Source organism: Phragmites australis, chromosome 20 (genome assembly GCF_958298935.1).
Source record: "Phragmites australis chromosome 20, lpPhrAust1.1, whole genome shotgun sequence".
Classification (NCBI taxonomy): domain Eukaryota; kingdom Viridiplantae; phylum Streptophyta; class Magnoliopsida; order Poales; family Poaceae; genus Phragmites; species Phragmites australis.
Window position 1 is genome coordinate 8,464,930 of NC_084940.1, and position 23,659 is coordinate 8,488,588.

General features: G+C 45.3%; 1 protein-coding gene across 1 annotated transcript; it reads right to left on the minus strand.

Moving 5' to 3' along the window:
- Nucleotides 1–7,587: 7,587 nt before the first annotated feature.
- Nucleotides 7,588–8,816, minus strand: LOC133901431 (gamma-glutamyl peptidase 5-like). The gene is made up of 4 exons (XM_062342805.1): nucleotides 8,481–8,816; nucleotides 8,202–8,369; nucleotides 7,886–8,053; nucleotides 7,588–7,782 (listed from the first exon to the last, which is right to left on the minus strand). The coding sequence occupies exons 1-4, from the start codon at nucleotides 8,814–8,816 to the stop codon at nucleotides 7,675–7,677; spliced, it is 780 nt and encodes a 259-aa protein (XP_062198789.1). The 3' UTR covers nucleotides 7,588–7,674.
- Between the last annotated feature and the right edge of the window lie 14,843 nt (nucleotides 8,817–23,659).

Sequence of the window (23,659 nt, forward strand, 5' to 3'; positions counted from 1 at the left end):
ATACTATTGGCGCACTCAACCTGACCGTTACTTAGAGGATGAGCCATTGAAACGAAACAAGTTTTCATGCCGAATTCTTTACAGAACACAATAAATGTTTTGCTTCTGAACTTGCTACCATTGTCTGTAATTATCCGATGTGGAATACTGTATTGAATAATTATACTCCTCATGTACTTCTTGACTACTTCTACGGTTATCTTTCCTATGGGTTCGGCCTCGATCCACTAAGTGAACGTGTAGATAGTCACAAATAGGAATTTTAAACCACCTTGGTCCCTTGGAAATGGTCTCAACCAAGAAAGAGGAATTATTTGCTGAGCTTGGGCTAGTCGAGTGGTCTGCCTTCCAAAAAATTGGCAGCTTTCACACTTTTTTACTAGCTCAAAAGTATCCTGGAGGGCAGTCGGGCAATAAAATCCCTGGTGGAAAACCTTTCCAACAAAGGTGTGGTAAGACGCATGATTATCACACATGCCTCCATAGATATCAATCAATATCTTATTGCCCTCTTCCTGAGTGATGCACTTCATCAAGATTCAGTTACTCCTCTTTTAGAAGAGCTTGACTTCTACTAAAGCGTATAGCTTGGACTTACGAGCAATTTTCTCTGCAGATGCATCATTGTTAGGGATCTCTCGACCTTCAAGATAGGCTCGAAATGGAGTCATCCAAGTCGGTTCACATTTGAGTAGTGCAACTTTCATGTTTGCAAATTCTGCCTCGCTGACCCGACCAAGCTACTGGCCTAGTTGGGCAGCAACTACACTCGAGGCTATCAAGACATATGGTTTGAGGAGTTTCTCGAAGAAGACTCCTACAGGTGTGGGTGAACGAGACAAAGCGAGCATGACGAGTTCATTGGTAGTGGAATTGTTGCCTCTTCGGATGTGTGTAGCTTACAACCCTTTGAACTTCTGCTCGAGCTTTCGCACTTCACTCAAATAAGCTATCATGTTGTTGTTTAAGCACTGGTATTCATTTTGCAGTTGGTTTACAACTAGCTGTGAGTTCCCATTCACGAGTAGTCGCCTGATTATGAGTGATATAGCTACATGGAGCCCATTTATCAGTCTTTCATATTCTGTGATATTGTTGGAAGGTTTAAATTCTAATTAAACAACGTACCTGAGTTCATCGCCTATTGTAGATTTTAGCAAGATACCAGCCCATGAGCCTTAAAGCGTGAGCGATCCATCAAATAAAAGTGTCCAGCTATCCTCGATCATATGTGGCTTTGTTTCCTCAACATTTGTCCATCAGCGATGAATTCTGTTAGTACTCATGACTTAATGTTTGTTCGTAGTGCATAAACTACGCCGAACTCGTTGATCTCGATCGCCCATTACGCGATTTGTCCAGTAGCATCCTTATTGCGTATAACATCATTCAATGGATACATCATTATGATGGTGATCTTGTGCACTTGGAAATAATATTGTAGCTTATGGGAAATCATCAGGACTGCATAAAATAACTTCTGAACTTGCGGGTATTGTAGCTTAGCATCATGTAGGACTTCACTTACGTAGTAAATCGGTTTCTGGATGTTGGCCTTCTTCTCGGGGCATTCCCACTCAACAACTAGGACCGTGCTCACAAGTTGTGGGGTGGCTGCAATGTACAGAAAGAGCTTATCTTTTTCGTTAGGTGGGGTCAAAATTAACGGTGACAATAAATATCTTTTTGAGTCTTGAAAAGCCTTCTCTGCTTCTTCCGTTCACTCGAACTGGTCGTGTTTTAATAGCTTGAAGAAAGGCATCCCTCGTTTTCCCATCTTGGAGACGAATCGACTAAGGGCTTCTATGCATCCTGTCAATTTCTGAACTTCCTTTAGTATTCAAGGTGACCTCATTTGGTCGAGAGCTTCTATTTTGTCCAGATTGGCCTCAATGCCTTGACTTGACATCAGAAAACTGAGAAGCTTACTGGACAGGATACCGAACATGCACTTCTCGAGGTTAAGCATCATATGATACTTTCTGAGGTTGCCCAATGTCTCCTTGACATCATCAATCAATGCACTTTCGGTTCTAGATTGGACTACAACATCATCGACATAAGCTTCTGCATTACGCCTGATTTGGGGTTGTATGCAATTTTGAATACACCGTTGATAGGTAGCACCAACATTCTTTAAACCAAGGTATTTTTACATAATAAAATACACCAAAGAGGGTAACAAAAGCGGTTGTTTTCCTCATCCTCGACTCTCATGCTAATTTGGTGATACCTTGAGTAGGCATCTAGAAAACATAGCACTAAACAACCCGCAGTAGAGTCGACAATTTGATCGATACAAGGGAGAGGAAAAGATCCTTGGGACAAGCTTTATTTAGGTCGGTGAATCAACACATATTCTCCATTTGCCATTGGCTTTCTTCACAAGGACGAGATTAGCAAGCCATGTATGATGACGAACCTCTCGGATGAAGCCTGCTTTCAGGAGTTTGTCGATCTCCTCCTATATGGCTTGTTTTATGTCACAAATCTTCGCTGCTTCTGTACCACAGGGTTGGCGTTGGGTTTCACAGCTAGTCGATGCTCGGTCACTTCCCTGGGAACCCCAAGCATGTCGGACGGTTGCCACACAAACACATCCTGGTTTGCTCGAAAGAAAGCGATGAGCTCGAGTTCCTATTTGGGATCAAGGTCGACCCCTATCTTGATTATCTTGGCTAGTTCAGATGAGTAAAGGGGCACTGCCTTGACTCCACCACCTACTTACCTGTCCTTAGCATCGTTGTTGTTCTCACCTTTGGTGATGTCATTGGATCTAGAGACATTAGCGAGGTTGACAAGCTTGTAATCCTTGACCTCAGGGGCAGCATGGTGCTTCTGGTGCTTAGACTCTGCTCCTCTTGAGGTAGTTGCTGCCCAACCGAAGTGTTCGACCATATCCAAGCTCTGCTTGTTGCACTTGATCGTGCATGTTGATCTCCCTTGATGGTTATGACCCCATTAGGGCCTGGGATCTTGAGCACCTGGTGCACGTAGTTGACTACGACCATGAACCTGCCTAACATTGGGCGGCCCATGATCACGTTGTAGGCCATCTCGAAATCCGTAACATCGAAGGTAAGCTTCTCTGTATACAAGTTGTCAGGGTCGCCAAATGTGACTGGAAACTCAATCTGGCCATGGAGCATGGTCAATGAGTTTGGAGTTATACCATGAAAAGACCCAACTTCTGTCTTGAGCTCCAACCTTTGATTCCCATCTTATCTAATGTTTTTGTGAAGATGAGATTGAGCGAGCTACCCCTGTTGAACAAGGTCCTATGGACTTCTATGATGAGGATAATAGGCTGGACCACAACTGGATACCGACCCGGATGTGGAATCACGACTGGATGGTCAGCCTGATCGAAAGTGATCGGGACGTCCGACCACTTGAGGTATCAGGGAGGCCCGGTTAGACCCAGGTTAACCTCCCTTTCTGCCGTCTTGTACTACCTCTTGGACTTGTATGAGGCGGATTCTCCGAAGATGTGCACCGAACTCTCGTCGGCTCCACAAAATTTGGGCTCATCGTCTTTGGCATCTAGCTTGGCCTGTTTGCTATGGTACTTAGCAATTGCAGACTTAAGCTTGTCATCCAGCTTCTTTCTTATAATGTGATAGTCGTCAAAGTCATGCTAGTTGGTTCGATGGACACGACACCATTTTTTGCCTCCACGACTCTGGACCCTTCTGCTTGTCACCACGTTTGTTCTTCTTCCCCTCATTCTTCGAGTACTCAGGCTTGTCCTTATCAGACTGGGGATTTTTTGGCATGTGCTTAGATTTTAGCATGCTTTGCGTACTTATCAGCCAACTCAAAGAGTTCTTTCATCGCATTGATCTTCTGAGTAACAAGCTTCCCGACCAAATCTTTGTCCTTGATGCCTCACTTAAAGGCTATGACAATCGATCTGTCGGAGATGTTCGGGATCATGTTGTGCCTATCGCTGAATTTGCGAACGAAGTCCTGAAGAGATTCGTTAGTACCTTGGTACAGCTAATGGAGATCATCTTCCGTTCCTGGGCACTCGAACGTTCCCTGAAAGTTGGCAATGAACTAAGCCTTCAGCTCGACCCATGATCGAATCGAGTTGGGCAGCAGGTTTAGTAGCTAGGACCTTGTAGGTCCATCAAGGGCAGTTAGTAGGTAATTGGCCATTAACCTATTGTCTCTACTGGCCGCTTGAATAACAGTGGTGTAGATCTGTGACCACTCATTGGGGTTGAGCTTCTCGTCGTACTTCTGAATCGGACCCGCCTTGAACTTCTCGAGTCATCGTATCGACTGGAGATTGGATGCGAAGGCTTCACATCCTTCATCGAATTCTTTAGAAGGAGATGGAGGAGGACTGTTACGCCTATTCCTTCCAATAGGGGAGTTACGTCGATCATCTCATCCCGGAGGTCTGCAATCGTTATAACAACGGTCATCATCACGGGAGTTGTCTATCACTATCAGTAAGTAGGTCATGCCTATCGTGAGGGATGTGATTCCTTAGGCCCTTCTAATTCCTATGCCTATGGATGGGGCAGTTACAGTCTAGCTTGTAGGACTATACTCGAGCTCAACCACCCGAACTTCCTATTTGGGATCCCTCGATTCGGGGATGTCCACGTCCATGACTCTAACCAGTCCATTGCTGGCTGGGGTGCCTAGAGCCACTGTGGTTATTCACTCTAGCCGCCTAGATCTAAGTTGCATCAAGCAGAGTCTTGAGCTGATTGACCATCGGGGTTAGGGGATTTGTTGGATCTAACTCAGGGAAGGACGTCAGAATCATATGAGCACCTTGTACGTTAACTTTTGGGGTACTAAAAACATCGCTACCTAGACTTGGCTATGGTCGAGATGATGTTGCTTCGCGTTCATTATATTGAGGGAGTTCGTTCCTCGATGTTGGAATCGTTGTGGGTGGGGGAACCACATGAAGAGCAGGCATTCCTAGGCCAAGTCGACGTCGAATATCAAGGTCCCCTGATATTCCTCTGTCTGTCGGTGATGGGCGGTATCGGGGGCCTGCATAGCCCCAACTGCTGTCGTTGGGTCCTCAGGGATTTTTTTCACCATCATTCAACATGGCATTAGGATCCTCCAAGTTTTGCTCGATGGGTGTGCCGTCAGCCCTCACCATAGACACGTACCGATCTGTTCAACTGCTCTGGCCGTCGAGGGAGTCGTCATTGCCACTTCCTGACTTTTGCTGTCATTGTCGGTGTCCATGAATTGAAGAATGTTAGCCTCATTGAGATCCCACTCAAGGTGTCCCACCTTGCGGCATGTGTCTAATGGGCTGGACTCGATAATACCAGTGTGGATCAGTTCACCTTGATCATCCCAGCGGTACACCATTGTTCTGAAAGTGATATTTGAACTAGCAGGATGTGATGCGAAGATGATCGCCGTTGACTCAAAGTGGTCGTAGAAGCCGGTGTCTGAGAATCCAACACGAACACGCACTTGTGACATGATCGATCCTAGAAAACAGATGAAGGCCTCCTACGTGGTGCACCAATTGTCGAAGATTAGTTCATGATAATGTGTCTATAATTGAACTGGGGTACATTCGAGATCAGAGATCGAGTAGGAAACAAGACACGCGATGTATACAGGTTCGGACCCTCGAAGAGCAGTAATACCCTATGCCTGTGCGAATGATGTTGTATATGGATTGTCTCGAGTACAAGCAAGATGGCTAAATCTATTACAATGAAGTAGATCAGATCTAAACTAATCTGTGGTTGAAGTTATCGAGTATCTCCAGATCTAGGGTATTAGTGCTTGCAACGAGTTGTGTAGGTGTTGATCTGTTGTGAGTTCTCCCTCTATGGTTTAAGGTTCTCGTCTTATAAATGGGTCCTATCACCACCTTAGTCACAATTGTAATCGATAGGGAGTCCTTCATCTTGTCGATCAAGGCAAGACAATCGAATCTAGCTTAGATACTTGTCATGTTCAAGTAGGTTAACCCAATCGAGACTTTCCTAGTACAGGTATTTATGATCTTCGAGTATATCAGGTCATGTAGATTTGGATCCGTATTATCCAGATGTGTCTATCAGGTATATAGTATACCCTATACATGTATAGTATACTCTTTGTGCGTATATACACTATTGTTAGATATTCGACAAGTTTTTTCCCAGGAAAACCCAAGTGCACGTTTTGGAGTTTTTGTATTTGGCTTGAACACTCAAACATATTTTTGTATGTCAGAGTTTGACGGTTTGAGAGGAGATGCATGTGTTGAACTATCTTGTATGACCAAGCCTTATGATTTGCTGACGCACCTATGACTGTTTGTCTTTTTTTTTTTTCCGAAAGGGATAGAATTATATTAAAAAGAAGTAACAGTACGTCCCAAGTTTCAGAATAATGAGTCATTAACAATATACTAGTGTTAATCGATCCCAGTCTTAATTTGAACTCGTTGATTATTTTAAATACCAAATGATCATACTCTGATCTCACATAATCACATGTCTGGTTAGTGTAGAAGTCCAAGAGGGTTGCCACTTGTCAGCCTTGTCTTAGCTGAGAATTAAGTAAAGTTTTTTTTTTATGTCACCTTAAAATTAGACGGACCGAGGCCGGATTTGCTGATAAAAAACAATGAAAAGAGGAATCACATCTAAGACCCCACCGTGTTTGGCGACGAAACTAGAGCTTTGACCTCTCTGTGGCTGCTAAAAATGGAACACGACCATTAAGTCCTTTCATGCAACCTATCTACGACCTCACAAGAAGTCATTGTCTTGCAAGGATTAGCTGTGAAACCCCACAAATCTTCTGCAACATGCAGTGTCCCAAGCACACTACAATTTGGGGAATTGAGAATGAAAGGAAGGTAATTTTGAGAATCTCCATTCCGGGCACAAGGTTGCTTAGATTCTTGTTATAGAACCATTAATTCTAGGCACAAAGTTGCTAATATTCTAGGACACTTTTTGTTCATGTTCTTTTTGAAAATTCTGTATGACTTCGGTTGGGACGGGAAGCTCCAGAAGATGTGGAGGCAAATGATGAAGGAAGATGAACTATTCTTTTTCTTTTTCTTCTGGAGATGACTAGCAGCCTTAGACTAGGAACAAGGAATTCACAGTCTCAGTTTTGTCTCATCATTTCACTATGAATATAATATCCTGAATGAAAATATCATTTGTCGAATTTTTTTAACGTAATAGAAGTGCATGGAAGAATTTAACACTTGACCTTGTGTTTTCCAGAGAAACTGTCCATTCTGACGTTCATGGGCAGCTATCAAACTACAGTCTTTCTTTAGATTATGCCAATGGTCTTGTTTGAAGAACATGGCCAAGTGTTTGACATGAAACAGATTAACAGAGGCTTGAACATGCTCCGCCATCAAACTATAATATTATTTTTGAGAAAAAAATATTTGCATAAGTGTACCTATAACCTGACAATCAGGATTTATTTATTCCATTTTTCCGATTATCATTTGCAATTATCAGTTCAGCATAGAGCTGAACTGACAATAAATTTGATGCCAGAACAGGGCATATCTTATCTACCTGTAGTTCAGTACAAGGCTACAAGCAAGGAAGCAATTGCAAGCTACCTCAAACTATCACAAACACAACACAAGTGTTTTGGTATTTTTCATATGCTACGCTTCATTAGTTCATCACACGAGCAATGCTTCAGAGTTTGCTATGCTTCGTCATCAGCCTTGAGGAAGCTCTTGCAGAGCTTCACCCAGAACTCCCTGTCCGGCGCAGTGGCCTCCAGCTGCCTCTTCACGGCCTCGGCGAACGACACCTGCGACGCACGAGTGGCAAACCGGAGTCAAAGTCTTTGACAACACGGGGCCAAGAGCAACGCTTCCAAATTCAGGCGACTCAGAGAGTCAGAGAGCACTCACGGTGATGGATCCGGCGGTGAGGAGGCGGTCGACGAGGCTGAGGAGGATGTCGCCGGTGTACTCCGGGTGGCCCTGGATGCCCAGCACGTGCTCGCCGATGCGGAACATCTCAACGCCCGTCTTGTCGGAGGAGGCCAGCACCTCTGCGCCCTCCGGCACCTCCCACACCTGCCTCGCCATGCCATGCAAGACGTGTCATTCTGGTGTGTACATGCAGCTAACGGTGTACGTCGAGATGCCTGTGTACGAGCGACCACTTGTGTACGATCTGTTGTCCTCAAATCGGCTTTGAGATTCGTGTTAGCGTGTTACTCACCTCGTCCTGATGGACCTCGGTGATCTTGGCGCGGGGTGGCAGCTGGTCCTTCAGCGCGTTGAGGAACCTGCACGGCGGCGCCGCCTCCGCGATGGCCACCTCCCTGATGCCGACGTCCCAGCCGCCGCTCGCCTTGCCCACGCGCCCGCCCAGCGCGCGGCAGATAACCTGCGGCGAGTAACAGAATCAAAATCAAGCCCCAAGCCGGTGCAGAATAATGCAGAGAAGCTACAGGAGCTCTAGTAGTTCTCTTGTCGCCGTTTTTGTTCCTGTGCTTGCCTGGTGGCCGAAGCAGATGCCGAGGACCCGCTTCTGCATGTCGTGGAGATCCCGGACCAGGAGGCACAGCCGCAGGATCCACAGGTCGTCGGCGTAGGCGTCGTGCGGGCTGCCGCTGATCACGAAGCCGTCGTACCTCTCGAGGTCCTCCGGGGCCGGGAGCTCCCCGGTGACGGCACGGTACAGGTCCCACTCCTCGCTTTCGCCGGCGTCTCCGAACGCGGCCACGAAGACGTTGAGGTAGCCGCCGTACTTCTTGTGCACGTACTCCGAGTCGTGCGCCGCCATCAGCAGCGCGTACCTCCTGCTCGTCCTCGCTGCTGTCTCCACAACCATGGCGCGCGGATCGTTCACTCCTTGCATGAGAGAGAGAGAGAGAGAGAGAGAGAGAGAGAGAGAGAGAGAGAGAGAGAGAGAGAGCTTCGCAGTGATGGAATGATCGCAGCTGAGGTGAGCTGCTGAACTAACGATTTGCAAATGTGTGTTGGTGGTGTGTGGGAGTTGCGAGAAAATGCTGCGATTTATAGAGGCCGGGATAGAGGGAAACGGCAAGAACAGGAGCAGATGTGAATCATGCCAAGTTGGAAGCGACGTGACAATTCTCAGACGTCGCGGCCGGAGAGAATTCCTCTCGCTGACAAATGCATCGGCAGCCTCGGATGATTATTCCTCTGATCGCGCCATTCGCGCGCGCCAAACAGCGGATGCTTTTTGTGTTTTTTGACTCATCATGATTCGTGGCCAAGGCCGTTTGATTTGAGCTCGTCGTGTTAACAAGCAGTGCATGACACTGCGAGCTCGACGAGAAACTAGGAAAAGGAAACGTCCAAAATCTCTCTACACTTTTCAGTTTTTTTCCTTGCGCCTGTTCTGACGACGACAATGCTGCTGGTCTAGTACTGCTGCAGCTCGGAACACAACAGGCATGAACTTTTTTGCTTTGTTTTGTTTATTTAGTCAGAGATCAATAAGCAAATGACAAGCTCATGCTTCAAAATGATGTTTTTTCTCTCACTGGCTGCTTTTCATCTGTTCAATGATTTCTGGCACAGCCGCCGCATTCAACCTTTTCCATTTCTACCATGATTAGGAGAGAGGTTTAGCGTCCTCCTTGCGCATAGGATTTTTTTAATAATATTATTTTATTTAAAAATTACAAAAATATTATCCAAAATTCAAAATTTGCACAAATAGGATCATGTCGGTACTTAACATGCTGGCAGTGGCCCATGGGGTCTATCGACATGAAAAAGAGGCCAAAAGGGCCCATCGGCATGCGGTACCGGCAAACAGGTATGTCAACAGAGGGGTTAAAGCCGTCTGGCTTGTCGGTACTCGGGTTGCCAGCATGCCTATTGGCACACAGAGTGCAAACATGTTTTTTTTTTAATTATGATATTTTTTGTATTGAACTATGTTTTTGGGAAGAAAAAATATTTAATAGAAAATTACAGTGAAATATGATCATAATATTAAAATGTTAAATTATTGTACAAGGACATTGATTAAGACAGTTCTAATCAATGAAAGCACGGACTATAACAACGATAGTGACATTATGAACATGCCTTAGAGAAATTAAAGAAATTACATATAGATTGTAACTACGACATTGATATGTACAGTACAATTTTGAAACTAACCTAAACATGTACTGATTCTAAACCTAACATACCTTAAAAAATTAAAACTAGCCAATTACTACCGACACTCTACTGAGTGCAGCAGGGGTATTTTCCCTTCCTCGCCACCATAGGTCTAGCTTGATGGACTCAACATGCCTTCTCGCGCTTCCTTTCCCTATCAGCCTCATGCGCCTCCTCCTTCAGGTAGTTCTCCTTCCATCTCAGCTTTTGTTATTCCCAAGCATTTGCAGGTAGTCTCTCTCCTCTCGTCCGCTTCTATTTCATGGAATCTTCTCCATGCTGCCTGGTGTGGCGTGTGTAGGAGGAACACATCTGTTTGACTTTGCTTAGTATCCAGCCACTATATGAAATCATATAGTGGTGACAGAGACTAGCAAAAAAGAAAAAAATTGTTAGTGGTAAATGATAGATAGTTGTGATATAGTTTTGCAATATATGAGTATCTGGTTGCGGTAGCCACCACAGGTGATGCCCTTCGGTGGGTCATACTCGTAGTTGGAGAACATGAAGAACTTTCTACTATAGGTGTCCTAACCCTACAATGGTCTCCACACTAGTACATTGGAACTTTGACCCTAGCAGGGGTAGCAACTAGCATTGATTTCTTTAGGCGACGATCAGAGATCATTTTGGTATGAGTAGGAGGCTTTGGTTTGTTTGGACAAAGTACCTCATGGGCTGTTATTTATACTAAAAATTGGTGATATTTCATGGACTAAGTCCATAACAATAGTTGGGAGAAGGAATTGATTACTCAGAAAGAGGCTACGTCTGAAAAGCCTAGGTCTGAAAAAACTATATCTGAAAAGGATACGTCAAAACATGCTACGTCTGAAAAGTCTATAATTGAAAAGACTATGTCTGGAAAGCCTATGTATTAAATCGTTGGAATTAGGGTTTAACGTTATGTTTAGCGTTGTACCTAGGGTTAACAAATGCGACTGAGAAACGAAAACTGGACCCCAACTCATTCTTCGAAAAATAAAAGAATTCGGTCAAAATTTGTCAAAATTTCAAATTTGAATTTGATCAAAAATCGCTCGGTTTCTAACTACAAACCAAACTGAATAGGTCGAAAATCGCACATTTCGAGTGGTTTTCGTCACATTTGTTAATCCTGGTTGTACCTAGGGTTTAAGGTTATTGTTAGCTTACCTCATTTGCGGGCATGCATCTATAATAGGATTTGAATACTTAGAACCAAAGCCACAATAAAGAATGGCTACTAGAGGTGGCAGAGGGAGAGGGCATGGCTCAAGTGGCATGGGGAGGGCACCAATAATCTGGTCGGGCGAGAACTTCCCTTTGGAAGGGAAGAGTGAGTTTTGGCCACCATGTCATCTTAGGACTTACGACCACTCGAAAGAACAGTGACCAAATTGCTCTCATGGATACGACTGTGTTATGCAGATGTATGATTGTGAGAAATGGAGGGCGTTGATTCTTTCAATGTTCTCTTGGGAGGGTGAGAGCGCTAACAATTTTAGTATCGTATTTGAAGATATGTTACTCATATATTTGTTTGTATTCGTAGGGCTCAGACGATGATAATAGATGCCGCTACACGAGATGGGTCAATCCTCCTATTGAATAGAACATCTAATATTACATTCATAACCTCCAAAACCGTATCTTTGACTTGCAGTGTGAGGTTGATGTTATTCCAACTCCTCCTGAGGAGGATGAGCCGGTCATCCACATTGATGATCCTACCATATGACACGATTCCTGGTGCCCTTGTCCATGTCACCAAAAGTATGCTCCTCCCCTGCCTCCTCCTCCTCCTCCACCACCACCATCGGCGCACTATGGTGATGGTGGATGCCGGGAGTTAGGAGAGTCATCACAGTTCATTCTAAGTAAGTATAATTAGAATCATTGTATCATGATGTGTTGCTTCATCCTTATATTCTATTTCCTTGTAACGCATTATTCCTATTTGAATAAACGTTCACCCCATCATGTAATGGTGTATTCTTGGTGCACGCGTATTAATATTAGGGTTCAAACTGCGAAGGGTTTTTATTTGCAAAGTTGCAAGTGAATGGTTTACAATAGATCCTCCTGCATGGAGTGATGATTATTTGCCCTTCTTTCACGTGCTGCTTCGTTCTCCGCTTCTTCTTGGCGACGTAAGAGAGCTTCATGTCTCTATAGTAGTTCCTCATGCCTCTGAAGTTCTTCCTCCCACCTCCTCAGAATGTCCTCTCAGAGATGATGATGCTCTTCCTACCTTTTAAGATCCCTAGCTTGTCACTTGCGCTCCTGTTCTTGTAGTTGATGTACCTGTTGGCACTCTTGACGTGCCTCCTGACATTGTCGTGCTTCATGCATCCTTATCTTGTACTCACTCTTGGTTTCAGCCTCTCTAATGAACCCCACATTGTAATGCGGCCGTACCATGTCGATACATTCCTTGAAGCGGCAAGGCGGTGGATAAAAACTAGGAGACGTTATGAGAGTTGTTTGTATTAAAGGCTTGCATGGTGAGAACGAAGTGAAGAAGATAAACACACCATAAAATTGTCATCAAGGTCAGGACACATGAAGAATCATCTTCCAAAAGTCTTGACATCAAAAGAGATAGACATCCGAGTTTGGTTGCCACACCTGCATATCGAACGTTCATGCTATTGAAGCACTCCCATGGGATGTTTCCTCCAGGAATCCATGATGCTCTCCTCCTCCTCTTATAGGCTCCTTTATGCTCTCGAGCTCACGGCTATGCTACACGCACTAGAAAGAGAAATGACGTAATGGGGCGAGTCCCCCATGCAGTATGTGGTCGTATTAATAGGGGGTTCCTGTCAGCACTTGAAGTGCCGATATGTGCTCCTGGGAGTGCAGAAGGACTGCACTCATCAATGTTTTTATGGCTAGAACACTTTGAAGCCAGCAAGAATGGCACGCTGCTACGATTTGAAGACAGATAGGACCACACACAGCTACACTTTTGTAAGGACCGAAATGGCATGAAATAGAAATATGGGTGATAATATGGGCATCACATAACCATCATACATAGCATGACATGCACATTACATAAATAACATAAAAAGTATGCAGCTACTGACTACTACAATAGTCAAGGGGCATCGTCATGGCCACGGATGTGCTTGTTGGGCATGCCTAACACCCTCTGGTGACCAACTACTTGATGACGGACGTGGTCGGTGGAGTACATCAGTAGGTCACGAGGAGGGTGGCGAGGCCGTGCAGTGTCCGCAGGGGTGACAGGGTCATCCTAAGAGGGTTGTGTTGGTAGATGTGCCCCTGCTGTCTGGGACAAGCACTGCACGTCATGCAGAACAACCAGCTAGTCATCTGGTAAGCTCGCCGACTAGCTGGATTGTGCGACGAAGAAGCCTGGCGAGGCTGCTACATGTGACCCATGCCATGTCAAATGTTGTGCAACAAATAATCATACGGCTCAACAATGAACACTATCCATACAGTCTAACACCTTGGCAAAAAACCATGCACTCACCACATGCAACCAGCTACTATACAACAAAACTACTCTATATGTTCAACAATGCACATTGACGTCGCATTCTAAATATAATGCTGCCAAAAAAAATCTCACATAAAAAGTATGCAAACAATTTTTTCATATCCTACATCTACGGAATTTTTCTACTACATATATATCTCTAATCATATCAAAAATTGCCTATTCTACTTATACCGACAAATTCAAAACAATTCAACTTGAAACTATTCTAAATTTCTAAATTCTAACTATTTCTGAACTACCTAAATTATGTAACTATTTAACTACCTAAATTTCTACTTATAGCGACATATATGTAGTTCAGAAATAGTTACAAATTAAATTCTAACTCTAAATAATCTAACCATTCAAAATTTTCTATACTACATTTCCGAACTACTTCAAACTATTCTAATCTAAATTTTCTAACTATATTAGATTTTCTACTTAAGTATACTAAATTTTCTAACTATTGTGAATTTCCAAACTAGTGCTCTACCTATAACTAGTGTTCCCAACTAGTGTTTTACCTAAATTTTCCCTATAATATTTCTTATTCTTATTAAATTGTGCCACGGTATTCTAAATTTTATAATATAAATTCCGAACTAGTTTCTAGTCTCAAATTTCTACTCTACGTCTAGTCTCTATGTCTCTATGTCACCACTCTAAATTTTCTAAAATTTCTACTCTACATCTAGTCTCTATGTCTTTATCTACATTTTGTACAACTATTTTCTACAATGAAATAGTAAAAAAAGGAAGAAAAAAACTTACCTTCCACCGGACTTGCCACCGTTGCCTCGCTGCTACCTACCTCGCCTCCCGTGCTCGCCATCGCCAAGGTCGCCGCCACGTCGCTCGTCGCCCTCTGGGTCACGCTAGAATCGGCTCATGTGAGAAGAAGACGAAATGGGCATATAATCGGCGGCCACTTAGATATTATAGGCATGTTGTCACTTTGTGTGCTGACATATCTTACATGTCACTTGTCGGCACTTAAAGTGCTGACAGGTGCTATGCGTCCACTTGTGGCACACGGGGTGTTGACAAGCCATAGCGGTGCACCAAATATCTACAAGGCACATCCCTACCACCGGGCCCACCACCTGTTGACAAGCCTCAGGGCCTATTGCCGTGTAGGTTGTTGGCCCGTGGAGCACCGATATGTCACTAGTCGGCACTCCGTGTACCGATATACATCTATTTGTGTAAATTTTGAATTTTGGATAATATTTTTGTAATTTTTCAATAAAATACTATTGTTTTAAAAAAACCACTAAGACGATTATTTTGGTCACTAGACTCGAGAATTTATCATTTATATATCTGGTGTGTTTAATGATGAATAGTGTATATGTATATCATAAAGTTAATAGGAGAACGCTAATTAGTAGTGAACTTTCAAATATCGTTGAGCGCTCGCTTAAATATTGTTGAAAATTGGCACTTCTCCAAACCCAGGAGACGGGCGTGATTTTACGAGATTTTCAAAAATCGTTGAACTAACTTTCGGAAAGTCCATTTTACTAGGAAGTTGAACTAGGTAAAAAAAGAATGTTGTCAATTTTTTCAAATATTCTTGAACTTGGTTTTAGAAATGGTTACATATATAAATTGTTGGACTAGGTTCATAAATTGTTGACGATTTCCATAAAGTGTTTAGCTAGGTTTCAAAAATATTGCCGGGTTTCTTAAATGTTGAGACTGTGGTCACTTACACCTGAGCATTTTGTGAGCCGGGCCTGCAAAAAGCCCTTTTTTGGGGCATAAAATTGGTGACTAAGCCCGCCTGGTAAACCCATCGGGCCAGCAAAATTCTGGCTGAGTCGGACGAGGCCGAGCACTGGTCAATTTTACCCATAAACCACTTTTTCGGGTTAGGCTCGGGCCATGCCCGAGGTGCTTCGGGCTGCACAGGCCCGTCTAGTAAGTAGTGTAGGGCCTCCATGGACGGGCTTTCTCGGACCGGGCAAAAAAATGCTCAGGTCTAGTTCACTATATAATTACCTAGTGAACGTTCACCGCATATAGCGTACCAAGTGGATTTTACCATTTAGGATGGGGTGATGCTATGCTACTCTATTACTACCTCCGTTTATCTCTGTTTTTATATATATATCATTCTAAAATATGTATAGTTAAATTTTAAAAACTTTAACTATTAATATATATGAAATTATTATGATTTAACATATACAAATGATAGTATTGATTTTATTATAAAAATATATTAATATTATCAATTTCTACTAAAATGTAGTTGTCAAAGTAATTTTAAACGTGTTTATTAGAAATCATGTTGATGTTCTAAAGGATAAGTAAAAGAGAACCAAGATAGTCCTAGTTGAGACTTGAAAATTATGGGTAAAATTCTCTTTATGATAGAATACGCGACGATTCATGACGAAAATATGGATTTAGTGGCTGTTTCCGTCTGACCAGAGAATGTCATTTTGAGAATATGACTTTGTCGAGAGCAATTGCCAAGATGGCCATGCAACAAAGTGCTCGCTTATACTATTCGTTAGGAAAACACGTGGATACTAATATCAGCGCGGACCCTGCATCGGGGCATCGAGATCCACGGCACAGAACGTTGAGTGTTTCCTGATAGTCCGGTGGTGGCAATAGATGCATATTGAACTTATATTTTCAGAAGGGCTAAAATATATGTATCAGGAGCAGTTGTGTTTACTAGATGATCTAATATGTGCAATGTTGAACATCAGAAGTTTTTTAGCATATGGGGCAAATTGAAGACGCCGGATGGTCTGATGTTGACAGTGTGAGCACCGGAAGTGGTCACCGGACTAATTTTTATAGAGAGGGATGCAAACCGGGCTTCAGTAGAATTGTACTCACGGATGGTCCGATGTTGCATTGATGTGAACGTTGGACCATCTAGTGTTCACATTTTTTTATGTCTGATACTGTCGGTGTATCAGGAACCGGGGGTCCCCAAATCCTGAGGTCAAGCCAGCAATCCGCCACATGGCGCCATCCCGCGGAGTCTCCACCATAAGGTGAAAAAGATCAAGTCCCGGGAGAGGGCGCTCGGGGCCACAGTCGGTGGTCCCTGAGTACCCCAGTTCCCCGATGATCCACGAAGTCTAAGTGCCGGGAAGAAAGTGCTCGGGAAGGTGTGCGGTGACCTCTGAGCACCCGAGTCCCCCGACGATCAGGAAGGCTAAATACCGAGAGAAGTGTGCCCGGGGTCGCGAGCGGTGATTCCCTGGGCGCCCAAGTACCCCGAGGTCCCACGAAGGAAGTTCCGGGAGAGAGTGCTCGGGGCTGTGTGCAGCAGCCCCCGAGCACTCGCCCCCCCAAGGATCCGTACAAGTGTGCCCGGGAGAGAGTGCTCAGGGAGGTGAACAATACCCTCGAGCACTCGGTTCCCCGAGGATCAAGAAAGGGCATTCTCGGGACAGAGTGCTCGGGGAGGTGTACAGTGACCCCCCGAGCACTTGGTTCCCCGACGACCCAGAAAGCCCCCTGACAGCGGCCCCCGAGGGGCCCACCAATGAGGTGTCAGTCAGTCAAAGACCCAAGGCCGTATTTAAAGAGCACGTGGCCTGTCACCTCCAACTGCTCCCGCTGCGCTCGGTGTCAGTTCCTGCCACGTTCTGGCAGAAGGGCGTGGGGTCATTGAATGCACGGGTTCTATCCCGTGCCATCCGGCTCGTCTCGGGATAACGTCGTAAGGGCCGAGGCGTTCCGTCTTCCGCGCTGCTGTGGCAGGGGAACAAGACAGGACGGGCACGTCGGGCCGCTCTGCGGCTGCCCGGTGGGCCCTCTCCACGGCGCCCGTTGCCAGTGCATTTATGGTGATGGACGACCGGGCGTGGGACGCATTTTCCACCCCCGGTCACTTCGCCCAGAGGAAATGATGACGCCCTTTCCATTTATGGTATCTCGGAACTCATGCCCCCCCTCCCGTTCGGGGCACGCTGCTGCCGGCGGGTATTTAAAGCAGCCGGCGGCACAGAAGAAAGAAAAGGGTAGAAAAAAGACAAGCTTCGGAAGAGGAAACAATTGCTCATAAACAGAGAAGAGAAGACCACAGGCCGAAGAACAAAGAGCCCCAGGCTCTAAGATAGATAAACATTCTTGTAACCAGCAACATCCTTGAGGGACTTCCTCAGGGCATTTATAATATCCATACAGGAGTAGGGTGTTACGCCCCCGTACGGCCCGAACCTATCTAACCGCTGGTGCATTTACTCTGTTCCGCATTAGATCATTCCACCCCACCGGCCATCACATTCATACCCATTTATTTCTCCGGTGAACATATTCAGGATCATCCCCCCGGCCGAATCTCTAAAAAGGGGTCCCCTAGGATCCCTGCGACAGGAGTTCACCCTCCGACGGATACTTTTCAATTTGATTTTGATTTGGACTAACATATGATGATATTATATGATTCTGGAGATGTATATTTGCTTGTCTAATGATGTACATGCGTCGAATTAAACTTAGCGGTCGACGACGGGTGATTGAGGCCACACAGGGTGCTTGTTACTGGACGATCAAGGAGGCCGGGCGGAGTCAAAAGTGATCTTAGCTGTACACGTGGAGGTCAAGCAAAGCATGAGGCGAAGAATGAAGACGACGTGTTAGCAAAGTCAAGTGATATAGATATCGGTGTAAGTAACAAGGCGGCCTGAGGGACCGGAAGCGAGAGAGACTTGCCGGCGGTCAAGATCGCAAGACGTAGGACACGCATCAACATCGAAAGACTTTCTTGAGGTCGAAGCAAGAAGCTGTGAGTCACACCTTGAGAAGTGCATGAGTCGGTTTCGCGGTTTCGCCACAAAACCGTGGGCGGATAGAGTGCACATGGCATCATCGTGAAGTTTACGTCGAGGCGAAGCTAAGTCGGAAAGGCGCCACGGTCGTCCGATGGATGGAGGAGATAATAAACTAAAATGCCCTGATGGTAAGTAGGAATATACTACAAGAGGGTTTTTTGGAACAGTCAAGAAAACTGAGAAGTCAAGTTTCCTAGGCTATAAATAATGGTGTATGGCTGGTTGTGGAGGGGTCCCTTGAGCCATCTACATGAGAGCTGTAAGACCCCCCCTACCGGGATCTTCTGTGTCTCCTGTATCAGTCCCTGGATTACGTAGCTGATACGCACAGTATAACAGTCATAGTATCATAGTCAAATTTCATATATAAATTGTAAGGTTTTGGGTACAAAAGGCTTACAATCCATATCAAATATTAGAATCCTGACATAGCGGCTAGCAAAACACACAATGGAAGCAAAAGCCCAAGCCACAAGCAGCGAGGGTGCGGACGCGACTTCAGAGACTATTCTTCATCCCTAGCTTCACTTCCGGCGAAGTTGGCATTGGGTTCTTCATCTAAATAATAGCAAGAGTGAGTACAGAAGGTACTCAGCAAGCCCTATACTATTTCAAGGTGTTGATAGATGCATAAAGGGTTTATTTGAGGATAAAGCTTTACGGTTTAGATTTAAGCGTAAAGCAGTTTATGCAGATATCCAATTGTATCAACTATGATTGACTTCAAAACATTTTAAGTAGCTCAAAAACCAGTAACGAGCTATATCTAGGGTTTCTCAGTCCTGGGAGGGGCTATATCTCACTCTGAAGTCCCTTTTATCACATCTGGTGTACCTCTAGTCCACACACTCACTCATCAAGACGCACATACCCAAAGTCTAGTAAAAAAAGGTTCTGCCTTTGCATGTCCATGACCGTGGACACGGCTATTCGAATAGATTTACACTCTGTAGAGGTTGTACAGCTTTACTCACGCGATATGCTCAGCCTCCAACCGTAGATAACGGAGGAGCAAATCATACCGAGACTCTCAGACACCTTTCCTGCCATGCTTTTCCACGAGACACGCCAAGTCCCAGAGCTGCATGTTCCAAAGGCCAGTATCCCTTTTTAAGCCTAAGCCGATCCCTGAAACCTCCAAACAGCGGGATAGATGGACCCTTGGCTGCTCGTTACTCTCAGCCTCTTGGTATGATGCCCAACTCAGTCCGATGAAGGAAAGTCAAGTCCTGCCCATACAGGAAGTATGGTTGCACGGGGTCGCTAAGGCGTGGCTGCGTAATGACTCGGTCCTTAAACAGCCAGGCTAGACATTTTCATGGGCAATGAATACCATCATGTAACTCAAGCCCACAAGAGCATCCTCCCCGGAGGACCACTCTACCTACCTGCGCCAAAACAGTTTTCACCCATTTTTACACATCACCATCCATATCCCATATGACATCAAGGATTTCACAACCATCACGGAATTCACAACCATCAAGGATGCATGGTATATGAGTTGTCATTGATAACAGTAAATCTTGTCTCTGAGGAGAGGTGTTTTAAAAGCGACATCTCCGAGGAGACGTATTCAATCCTAAGCATGCTAGATATCATGACGTCGTCCGACGTTAATATAGATAACGACAGATAATCCTAGGGTGATATGTATCCTAGATGATAATATTCAAGACATGGCATGTGTTTGATAGGATTAACTATTACCAGTAGTTTGTAAAAGCGTAATACATAGCACATGCGATAATAAGTCCGATTTTAGTTAATCATATATATTATTTGAAAACATAGGCTCAATAAGATCAAGGAGATAGGACTTGTCTCCTCCAGAATTTTCTTCAAAGTCTTGATGGTAATCGGGATTCTCCTCGCTCCTGATGCTTCCTACGCAGCACTCGCAGAACTCTGGTTGCCCTGAAATCGCGACCATGATCAATAACGGTGATACTAAAGAAGAATCAATTAACACCAAATGGAAAGCAAAATGAGTCTTAATGGATATCATAACATGACAGATGAGTAGATCTCAATTTTAGATGAATTGCGACGAAAGAATCGCCGAAATCGGAAACAGAACGGAGAAGTTATGGCTCCCATAAGATTTAATTAGAAATTAAATCAAAAAATTAAGAAATAATACTGTTCATAGGTGAGGCCCACGGGTGGGATCCACTGAATAGTAATCGGGCCCCACATGAACAGTGATTGGTGGGACCCACATAAACAGTACGTTTGGGCCAAATGGGCTTGGATGGGCTAGATCCGGGCCTAGATGGGCCTGGATTGGGCTTGGTATACATAGTACTGGGCCGTACAGTGTTGGGCTACATAGTGTTGGTCTGGGTGGTTTAACGGGCTACGATTTCTGGGCCAACCCACGGGCTTAAGGCCTTTGGCAGCCGGGCTGTCCTGGCAGGCTAGCCGGCCACTAGGCCGAGCCACGACTAGCTTGGCTAGGCTTCCTGGCGCATATATGGTGGCCCAGGTACACGCGTGCGTGCGCGTGTGAACGCATGGGGCGACGAAGGGGGACAATGTCCCGGCGGGGAGGAATAGTGGCGGAGCCACGCTGGAGTGCTTGCCGGCGGCGCGCTACGGCCAAAGACTCACGATGACGAGCTGACACCGAGATACTACAGGGCACGGCGGACTCAGGGGGGGCTCGTCAACGACGGTCGACGGTGAGAGAACTCCTAGGCGGGGCTGGAGGAGAGTGTAGCGATGCAAGAGAATGAGGCAGCACCCCCCTGCACGGGGAGGGGCCAACCTGCACAGAAGAGAGGGCTAGCGCCTCCTAGCATCACAGCACGATGGCCGGATCATAGCACAGGGCAGAAATACACTGATGGCGAGCACAACTATGGTGGAGGAAACCAAAACACGGCAGTGCACGGTAATAAGCTAAGAGGGAGTCCGGGGAATGCCTACATGCCATCTAGGTGGGTGCAAGAGGGAACTGGGAGGCTCACCGAGCGCATGAACGACGACGGGTGGGGTAGCGGCCGACGATTTGTCGAAGGGGCGATGGCTGCACTGCTCGGCTACTAGCTCGAGCGGGCTCCCGTCGGGCTTCCAGCGATTGGATGGCAGCCCAAGGACGGTGACAAGGTCCTGAAGCTCCTCGGTAGCACATAGTCGACGAATGGGCGACGACGAAGTCACAACGGCGGAAATGGTGACGGCGGCAGTGCAGTGGCGAGGAGAAATGGGGAAGAAGGGCGAGAGAAGGACTTGCTGCGCTATTTATAGACGAGTGAGGGAGCACGGGGAGGCGGTGCGCGTGCTGGCGTCACAGGGACGTCGGTGGCAAGGTGGCGGCCGGCGCCGACCTTATTTCCTAGGGTATGGGCTGCCTGCGCCAGCCAAGCATGGGTGTGGGTGCAGAAGTCGTGCGTGCAGGGCATAGGAGGAGAGAGAGAGAGAGAGAGAGAGAGAGAGAGAGAGCAAAGAAGCGAAGGCTGGTCGGGTGCGCGTGGGATCTTTCCCAGAGAGGGGAGATGGCGGCCGGCGATGAGCGCGCACTGGAGGGAAGAGAAAGGAGAAAGGCGTGATGCTTGGATTGACGTCGCGTGGTTCACGGACGGCTGAGCGCCACGCGGGGCGTGAGCGAGCGAGCTGGGCCGCTCAGCGTGGCTACGGGTCGGGCGTGGCGCGTGGGAGGAAAGGGGATGGCTGGGCGGGCCGCCTAACTAGACTGCACGCGGGAGGAGGAAAGGGAAGAGAAAGGCTAGCTGCTAGGTCGGGAAAGCGAGAAGAAGGGGAAATCGACTTGAGATGAGGAAAAAGAAATTATTGGGATAAGAATTAAGTTTAAATTCAAATTGAGGTATTTGAATTTGGTTTTGACTTTGGATTAAGATCAACTTTATTTAGAATATCTGATCTTGGATCTCAAGACTTTCTAAGATGATTTGCAACAAAGGATTCAAACTCAATTGGATTGGAGTTAAATGGAATCTAAGAGTAGATTTAAAATTGAGAGTCATTCAATTTCAAACCTCCACACAAAGAACCATAAAAATTTCAAACTAAAACATATGAACCTACTTAATGCATAGACTACTTTGAATTTGATTGTAGTGCACCTTGAAATGCTTATGCAACTTAGCACCACTCATAAATAAGAATATACATATATACTGTTATATATATACATCCACATACTTATTTTCTTAACCCTTCGCTATCTTAATTAATTCAAAAAAAAGTTTTAACTTGGAGCTAATTTTGTAATGAATTGGCCTGCTTAAACTCAGGATGTTACAGGAGCCTTGTGCTAGGATTTTAGAGAAGAGGAAAAACATAGCAAGATTCATAGATAGATGGTTTGGAAACCGTCCTTCATCCTCTCACTCTTGATGAGATTAAGTTTAGAGCTATGAACTCTAACTTCTCTCTTCGAAACACTAACCAAGCCTAAGAAATTTCCAAATGAAAATAGGTCTTGGAGAGGTTAGTTTGCACCAGCCCTCTCCCATATATATAGGCAAATGGACAATTTCCAAAATTCCCCTAAAGACTAATACATAGATATTATCCCCGAAGGGCAAAATGGACCAACTCTTTTGTTGTCCATCGGATGGACCCGACGCCTTCATGTCTCTGCTTTGTCTCCATGCAAGCTTCGTGATGATGTCACGCATCATTTGACTCCGCTTCTAGTTTTGAGGAGATACCGCAAAAACCATCTTGCATGCTTCTTCAAGCATGACTCCTCGATGTCGACACGTGTCCGACCTCTGCCTTGACATTTGACGCCTTCAAGTCTTTGCACTCCCACCACCGGGCCGTCTCTTGACTTTGACTTGCCATGACCTTTCTGCCTTGGCTTCTCAATGCCATCTTCATCACCTTTTCTTCCCATCATATTTTCTTGCACCCTCTATGTCAACGATGTGGATCGCCCATGGCTCCACCCAGCCTAGCACGGTCCATCGACATCAAGCCTCCACTTGTCGTTCACCGCCTTACCATTGACTGCCATGTTGTATCCATACACCTACAAATCATGAGCTAAGAAACATGTCTCTCCGTCATACTCTATTTTCACTCCCGGTTAGTCATAAACATAATCAAAACTAATTAAAACATGATGTACACAACCGAAAGTTTCAAATCAACAATTCCATTAATCACTCATCATCAACAACACAATTCTTCCTTGTATTCTCAATTTTCACCTCCGATTTCATCACTATATTAAAGCTCTATTTGAACTCAACT

Bases quoted from the DNA above. Each gene is read 5' to 3' on its own strand.
- LOC133901431 (XM_062342805.1), bottom strand. From the start codon at position 8,816: ATGGTTGTGGAGACAGCAGCGAGGACGAGCAGGAGGTACGCGCTGCTG. The intron at 8,054-8,201 runs GTGAGTAACACG...ATGGCGAGGCAG, and splicing joins CCGAGGTCCATCAGGACGAG to GTGTGGGAGGTGCCGGAGGG. The intron at 7,783-7,885 runs GTGAGTGCTCTC...CGTGCGTCGCAG, and splicing joins TCACCGCCGGATCCATCACC to GTGTCGTTCGCCGAGGCCGT.